We start from the raw sequence: 7,877 nt of genomic DNA, 5'->3' as shown, positions 1-7,877 counted from the left end.
TGGATGCCCGTTAACTGAGGGAAGTTTGCTTTGCGATGCATGGAGTAGGGTGTATAGCATAATAGCGATATAGACTGGAAGATAGAAATGGATTTAGCGACAAAATAATGGCATGATACTGGTTTGTCTAGTGGGTAGTAGAAGAGTTGGCCTCTGAAGTCTCAGTGTGCAAAAATAAATAGCCTAAAGGGTATGGTCTAAGTGGCATAAGTTGACCTAATAATTTCGTCTCTTACGCTTCCCAATAGCCAATTCTCCAATACGCTGAGGTTTGTTTACTTTCAGTGGTAGATCATCTAAAGTGGAATTTATCTTGGCCACGATTGAACAGAAAAACAGTGAATATAGCCATGTACAATTAACGATTGAACTGGTTTCATACATAAAAGAAAGGAACAGGGGGTCTTTCGTGACGAGATAATTTTATAGCTTGGCTACTTGTCGAGACATCTTTAATTTAATGCGAGTGCCCCGCGACTCTGGAACGCGTCTCCCCCACGCGCTATCAGCATCTTAAACATTACTTCATCAACATCACCCCCCAAAAAGTCCAATCGCACCACCACAACCTCTTATTAAACCTGGACACCACCGATCTGGGTAGGATTCATGCCTTGATAAATACTGACTACAACCCTTTTCCGCCATGGCCACAGGCATGTCTCAAACAGCCACAAATAAACGTGCGGCAGACTTGCTAATACAACCCGCAGGCCAGCAGGGCCGCGATGAGCGGCTACAGCAACGTCTTCGAGGTGCCCAGTACGGCTGATTAGTTCAAAATATCGAGAACTCCCGCTAATGCGACCGCAGGCGCACGAATATCCAGGATGAATCCTTCAATCTCGACTTCAACCTCGATCTTGCAGGCCTTAACATAGCCAGCTCAACACCCGCCGCTCCCAAACCCGCGCCGCCAACCTCGTCAGCGAATACTTCTGCTAAGAGAAGGAGATTGGATAATGAGGCTCCACCGTCGGTGTCGGCGCAGGGAAGCGCGCGAAGACGGTCGCCGAGAATACGATCAGACGATCCCTACGAACTGCCCGACACATCTAAGGAATCAGACGCGCAGGATAATCCAGCAGAGGTTGTTGAAGTTGAAGAACCGATCTATGATGCGGAGGAAACAGAAGTCGAACCGGAATCGGAGGCAGAGCCCGAATTGCCTAGTCCAGAGCAATCTATTGAAGCGCCAGAGGAGAACGAAGCAGAGATCGAATTACCAGTCCTACCGAATGGGAATACCTCTACATCACCGGATGCCCAACCTTCGAGTGGTAGAACTGAAGGAAATGACCCAAGTCCCGATGCGCCGCAGAATATACCGATCGACACTTTATCATCGATTACCCGATTACATACTACGCTTGCAGAAGAAGACGATGTACCAGCATCTTCTTCACCACTGGTCAGCAAATTGCGCCGAAGTGGAGGTCATTCGATGTCCCGATCGAGAATATCCCAAGGACGAGCTTCGAGAGCTACAGAAGTGAGCCAGGATGCAGATGAGCCATCGCCAGAACGACCGGATCAAGCTCCTGCAGATGACGAGCTTTCGGAAGACAACCAAATCGAGGAGGAACCAGCCGATATTACAATGGAACCAGCTGAGGAGGAACCCGAGGAACTTGAAGAACCTGAAGAACCTGAGGAGGAGGAAGGGAATACGCAGGAAGAGGAGGAAGCTGTTGCAGAGGCGATCAGTGCAGTCGAGGCAGCCAAATCCATTGGTAGAAAGCGTCCCCGAAGAAGTATACGATCTCAATCTCCCGAAGCAGAACCCGAAGAACAGGTTGAAGAGGAACCAGCATCGAAACGACGTCGCGGACAATCCTCAAGAAGTCCGGCGACACAGAAGCAACCAGCAGCCAAACCAAAACCCAGTACGAACCTGAGAACAGGGCCAAAACCACTCCCGAAACAGGTGCGCAGGACGAAGCAAGCCGAAAAAGCCCGACGGATCAGTGATGGCTCTGCTATTGAGATTACAGTACAGCGCTTCGTCAATGTTAAAAAGTATGGCGAAGATGATGGCGAGGAGGATCAGCTGGCAGGGGATGTACCGTTCATAATGAATGGCGAAACAGTAGTGGATGTCTTTTCACATCTCTGTTTCGAAGTTATTGATGGGGTGGTTGCAAAGCTATACGATACGCTGGGCAACACGGAAGAGAAGGAGAAGAAGAAAGAATGCCGCATAAAGATATTGGCCCTCGAGGCGTATAAAGAAGAGCTCACGTCTCGATTACTTCAACATGTAAGATATTCGGCACCTAGATTGGCGATATAAGCTAACAAGCTAGGCGATTCATTTGAATGACTTGCACACTCTTAGAAAACGAGTCAAAATGGTGCAGCGCGAGAAACTCTCATTACGAGAAGAGATATTACGCCTAAAAGCAGAAAGGGAACAGGTTGCTCTAAAAATGGATGCCGTACGTATCAAGCATGAAGAGGATACCAAAGAGTCAAAAGTAAGTTTCTATTGAAACCGTTTTATCGAGCCTCTCTAACATATACAGTATCGGCTCGATACCTCAACTATAATGCACGATATAGACATGGCGGTTGAAAGGGGACGAGACGCCCCTGAACTTTCGCGCGCCCAAGAGAAAAAGGCCGATCTGGCTAACCTTGAACTTCTTGTGGCACGCATAACCGATGAAGCCAGCTCATCGAGCCCCGCAGGCGGAATGCTTCAACAAGTAAAAAACTTCAATGCTTTTCTTGAACGCGCAGCGGTTGCGCTAGAAACAAAAGGCAGATGATAAAATACCACGACAGCAACGAAACGAAACGTCTTTTTTATATAACTCCAGGCGTACAATACTTCTTTTTGTGTTATAGTTCCGCTCACTGAATCTTGGCCTTGCTAAAGTCCATCTCGGGATGCTGCTCCTGGAACTTCTTGAGAATGTCCGCCTTCTTCTGCTCGTCTGAGCTGGGCAGGCCCTTCTCCTTCTGCTGCTGGTCGAACATCATCTTCTCAACCATGCCGCGGGTCTCGCCGTCGAGATCGGACAGCTTAGAGTTGTCGGGCTGGATCTTGGTCACGTCGATCTTGGGAGCAGAAGTGACAACGTGGGGCCACCATTCCATCTTGTTGACCTTGTCGAGGTGGATCTCGACGGTCTTGGTGCCATCAGAGTTGGTGCTGAGAGTCCAGGTGGAGTCGTCAACGTGGACAGCGTGAGGAAGATCGCCCTGGAGTGGTTAGTCGGGTTTACAGGCCTGAGATTTGTGTGTACATACCTGGATGATTGGATCCTGACCCTTGATACCCGCCTGTAGGCTCATCTTCTTGATAGTAATGACGAGATCCCTCGACTTGAGGTTTCCGGGCACGTCAAAGGTGGCGTTGAGCTCAGAGATGGTCTGAGTCCACTTGTAGGGAAGAGCAGCCTGCTCCTCGGCCTCCTTGGCCGTAGCGGCAGCGGTCTCGGCGGGTGTAGGCTCTGTCATGAGTTAGTATATGAAGGATTCCTCATATATAAGAGAATCAATCTCCAGAGGGAATTATAATGTACCCTTATCAGTCATTGTGATGGTTTGTGCAGTTTTGGTGATATGTCATGAGAGAAGTCGATGGAAGCTGTTGGGTAAGTATGAGAAGGCTGACAATCATGGAGGGGCAGACTAATAGTGGGGCTATCTCTCCCAAAGCTTTGACCAATGGGGTAGTGCCCGTCAAGCCTCTTATCCCTGTAGCTTCAGCCGTGCAGAACCAACCTTGAACATAGTAACCACTTGTTGATTATCAACCTTCATCTTTCAATAAAGGCATCTTTCTCTTTTTTTATCCCTCGTTCTACTCACATCATTCCGATCCGCCAAAATGTCTCGCGCAGGCGTCTCAATACGCCACACCACAGATCTCAGCGCGCCTCCACCGCCCGACCAGGACGAGACATGTCCCGTCTGCAAGACAACCCGTTATTTCAACCGCGACATGGAGTTTCGCATCAACCCGGAATGCTACCACCGCATGTGCAAAACCTGCGTTGAGCGCATCTTCAAAGACGGACCCAACCAGTGTCCCTACGCGGGATGCCACAAGACGCTGCGTCTGCGCGGCTTCAAGACGGCCTTTTTTGCGGACTTGACCGTCGAGCGGGAAGTCGATATCCGGAGACGAGTCGCGGCTGTGTTTAACAGGACGGAGGAGGAGTTTGAGACGTTGGATGACTTTAATGAGTACCTCGAGATGGTCGAGTGTCTTACCAGCGATCTTGTTTACGGCACCGACGAACAGAAGCGAAAAGCAGAGGCGCAACTCTCGGAATGGGAAGCAAAGCACAAAGCCGACATCGAACGCAACAGACGATTAGCACGCGAATCAGACGACGCTCGCCAACGCCGTATCGCAGCAGAAGAAGCAGAAGCGCGCCAGCGCCGCATGCTCGAACGACAAGAGGAGCTGGAAGAAAAGGTCAACGCGAAGCGCTTCCGCGAAGAAATGCTCGATTCACTACAGAGCGCGGAAACAGGTCGCGCGGCGGAGACGATGGACAAGATCATGCTCAAGAAAAGAGGCCAGAACAAGCGCGACGCCGCGTTCGGAGCAGCCGGCGTCGGAAGTGGCCTGTCTATTCGTGGACTGCGCGAGAAGAAGGGTCCTGTGGTGGATAACAAACCATATGATCCATACGGTGGCGTGCGCGTGATGCCGGACCGTGTTGACCTTGCGCCTGAGAAACTGGCAACTTACTCTAATGAATGGGTCGAGATCACAAGGACAAAGGAGGCGTTCAAGGCTGGTGGATATAGTCCCGAAGAGTTCCTCACAAGGGCTTTGTTCGAGGCGTTTTCAGGACTGGGAGTGTTTGTGGATGAGGAAAAGGTTGAGAAGAGTGTTTCTACAGCGGCAGCAAAAGAGGCTGCTGCGACAGGTGAAACAGGTGGTAAAATGGACGTTGACGATCCTTTTTAACCTGTTTTCATTATTATTTATATGGGCATAGCTATGGCGTTTCAAGGAGTTTGGGAAAACATGCGACGAATACCACGGATCTCAATAGAGATGGTTTCAACCAGGGTAATAGACTATACCATGGATTGGTCTAGACACAATATAAATGCCCAGACACATGAACATCACAAATGAATATCATGAGAATAATGTTTTTATGACTGCTACTATACTAATCCAAAAGAGAAAATCACCAGGAGAGGATCGAATGGCAATGTTTCATGAGGAAACTAATATGTGTTCCCCCTGAGTATGCCTATTATTTAAATCATCCTTTTCGCTTTGTAATAGTCTTTTCGATCTCATCCCCCGAAAAACGCCTCGCTTACTATGTTGAAAGGGAGGATGTACAGCCAAGAAATGGAAACAAAGAGTGCGTTGAGAAACGCAATGCGGATATTTGGATAAAAAAGCTAGAAGAGTGTGTCGAAACCTGTACTGGTCTATTGCTGCCACGGGACTTGGTTTGCTGGGCGCGGGAATACAGGTACGGTTGGGATTTGATCGAGACCACCTCCAATCGGTTGCTGATTAGCTTGCCAGCCCTGGCCGGTGCTGTGGTTGACAAAGGCGCCTTGTCGGAAGGGGTTGGTGGTGCCAGTAGCCTGGGGAGCGAGGGCAGCACCGGCTGTCTGTGGTCGTTGCTCTTGGTTTGCTGGTGGTAGCATGGAGTTGCGAGCGAAAGGGTTCGTGCCAGTTGGCGCGGCTTGCAGAGGAGCTGCTTGCTGTTGCGGCTGTTGTGGCGGTGGTGCTTGGAAAGCAGAGTTCGAATTTTGAGAGAAAGGAGAAGTATTCTGTTGTGGTGATGATCGGGCGAATGGGTTTGTAGACTGGCGGTTAACATTTGGTGTTGTAGCGGATGATGGCAGACCTGACTGTTGAGCCATAAGCATAGATTGGCGGAAGGGATTGGTGCTTCCTGTCTGCATAGGTTGAAGTCCTTGGGGCTGTCCAGTTTGAGCAGGCTGCTGTACTTGAGGAGCAGCGTTGGGGAAGTTGGCCATTGAGTCTTGGGGAATTGGACTGAGAGAGTTTGGCTGGAAACCCTGCGGCTGAGGAGTGAAGCCTCCGAAGCCGGCTCCGGTAAAGTCTGGTTGAAGTTGAATTTGGGGTTGCGGTTGCATGAATGCGCCGGTTTGCTGGGGCTGTTGGAATGAGTTGGACGCAAAACCAGTAGGCTGCGCGGCAAAGCCGTTCTGTTGAAACGGCATGCCGGTTGGCTGTTGCTGGAAAGCTTGTGGTTGAGGTTGTTGAGGGTTTACGTTCATGGTCGTCTGGTTCTGTTCGATCGAGTCGAAAAAGTCGATCAGATCCGGATCAGGACCCTTGTTGGCTTGAGGCTTGGATTCGGGCGCGTTATTGCCAGTCGAGGGGCTTCCAACTTTGGGGAGGGGGTTGTTGGATGCTGGTGCCGGGAAATCGCTGCTCTTTTTCTTGCTAAGGCCTCCTTGCTTCGAACTTGAACCACCACCGATCTTCTTGACGTCCTGCTCGGCCAGGTACTGCCTACGGTGGACTTCGAAATCGGGGTCATGGAGGTATTCTTCCAGCTGGCGGCCGAGGTTAACAGGAGCGTGCTTGAGCTTGGGAACCTCGACTCTGGTGTGGTGTTCGTGCTGTCGCGCTACGCCGAGGTATTGAACAACATAATCGGTCTGCTTAGTGAACTTTCGATAAATGGCCATAGCACGCTCGGCATCCACCTTTGACATTTCGAAGAAGTTACCTGTGAAGTTGGAATGTTAGCCAAAACGGCAGGCTGAGACAAGAGGGGGAGGGGCAGGGAAACCAACCGAGAATACTAATCAGGCCTTGGTTAAGAACTTGGAATAGCGCCAAAAGATCCAAGACAAGCAGTCTAAAAACAGTTATAGTGATTTCGTTCTCAGGCTCGTTCTCCATCACCTGGGATTTGTTAGTGCCGAATTCGAGCAGCAATCAAGCGTACAGCCGGTTTGCTTACGTCGCATTTTAACAAGGCTTCGAGTTGGTGTTGCACAATCTCCGTCTCTCGTAATAAGCCCTTCTCAACTGAAAGCTTCTCAAGTCTTGACTCGGAAGCGCGTACCCAATCAGTCTTTGTCTTTTCGTATGCGCGGGCTCGCTCGGCTAAGTAGTGAGCATAATGTCGAATATTTCGTCCTTGGATTTGTGCTGCCAATGTGTCAATTGCTAGCCCATGTCATGTCTGTTCCGAAACGTACCATCCGTAAAACTGCTTATTGCCAATACATTGCGGTGTGTGGAGAGAAAGGCGAGTGTCACGTCAGGAGATCCCTCTCGTATCATTAGATGCACCGTGATGAGACTTTTGAAGACGATAGTCCATGTTGAATCGCGGAGTCGGTATGTGAGTGCGCGAAAGACCTCAGCGACGCCAGCTTCGCCGGAATGGGTAGCAACAAGGATATGCTCGATATATTTCGTCTTTGGAGGAGCATTCTGTAGCGTTCAAGAGTTAGCAAAGGTATGGGAATCCTGAAAATGATTGGGCTCATATATCGTTGCTAAACTCTTGATAACTTGGGCGCGCCGCAAAGAGACACACGTACCTTGATTTTTGTTGCGCCCTTGACGGACTTTTCGAAAGAGCTCGACATGTTGTCTGCAATATAAGCTCAATGGAGCCGTAGCGAGCTTACTGTCGTCGGGGAGAGGGACAAAAGTTGGGACGACGGGCGTTGCAATGGGTGACGGGGGACTGTAACAGATAATGATGCTATGGAGCGATGCCGATGCTCCGGGACAATGGATGCCGCGATAATGATTGCAGTGCTGAAGATATCGCCGTATGGTGTCGTGTCGAGTAATATCAAGTTGCTCAAGTCAAGTCAAGTCACCAGCGCAAGAGAGGGACTTGAAGAAAGAGAGATTGACCGAGAGAGATGTGTGTCCGTATCCGCGC

General features: G+C 50.0%; 4 protein-coding genes across 4 annotated transcripts; 2 read left to right on the top strand and 2 right to left on the bottom strand.

Moving 5' to 3' along the window:
* Nucleotides 1-646: 646 nt before the first annotated feature.
* On the top strand, nt 647-2,771 carry FGSG_09164 (uncharacterized protein; the record flags this gene model as incomplete). Its single annotated transcript, XM_011330316.1, has 4 exons — nt 647-762; nt 814-2,260; nt 2,307-2,477; nt 2,526-2,771. The coding sequence occupies 4 exons, from the start codon at nt 647-649 to the stop codon at nt 2,769-2,771; spliced, it is 1,980 nt and encodes a 659-aa protein (XP_011328618.1).
* Nucleotides 2,480-3,568, bottom strand: FGSG_09165 (nuclear movement protein nudC). The gene is made up of 3 exons (XM_011330315.1): nt 3,531-3,568; nt 3,256-3,458; nt 2,480-3,207 (listed from the first exon to the last, which is right to left on the bottom strand). The coding sequence occupies exons 1-3, from the start codon at nt 3,541-3,543 to the stop codon at nt 2,857-2,859; spliced, it is 567 nt and encodes a 188-aa protein (XP_011328617.1). The 5' UTR covers nt 3,544-3,568; the 3' UTR covers nt 2,480-2,856.
* A 270-nt stretch (nt 3,569-3,838) lies between these two features.
* On the top strand, nt 3,839-4,933 carry FGSG_09166 (uncharacterized protein; the record flags this gene model as incomplete). Its single annotated transcript, XM_011330314.1, has 1 exon — nt 3,839-4,933. One exon carries the CDS (start codon nt 3,839-3,841, stop codon nt 4,931-4,933), a length of 1,095 nt encoding a protein of 364 aa, XP_011328616.1.
* Nucleotides 4,934-5,415: 482 nt separating this feature from the next.
* Nucleotides 5,416-7,572, bottom strand: FGSG_09167 (uncharacterized protein; the record flags this gene model as incomplete). Its single annotated transcript, XM_011330313.1, has 5 exons — nt 5,416-6,698; nt 6,766-6,877; nt 6,936-7,126; nt 7,177-7,414; nt 7,525-7,572. 5 exons carry the CDS (start codon nt 7,570-7,572, stop codon nt 5,416-5,418), a joined length of 1,872 nt encoding a protein of 623 aa, XP_011328615.1.
* Between the last annotated feature and the right edge of the window lie 305 nt (nt 7,573-7,877).

This window comes from Fusarium graminearum, chromosome 4, assembly GCF_000240135.3.
Source record: "Fusarium graminearum PH-1 chromosome 4, whole genome shotgun sequence".
NCBI classification, from domain to species: domain Eukaryota; kingdom Fungi; phylum Ascomycota; class Sordariomycetes; order Hypocreales; family Nectriaceae; genus Fusarium; species Fusarium graminearum.
This window is presented reverse-complemented; position numbering and strand designations above follow the sequence as displayed.

Bases quoted from the DNA above. Each gene is read 5' to 3' on its own strand.
- FGSG_09165 (XM_011330315.1), bottom strand. The intron at 3,208-3,255 runs GTATGTACACAC...TAACCACTCCAG, and splicing joins GTCAGGATCCAATCATCCAG to GGCGATCTTCCTCACGCTGT.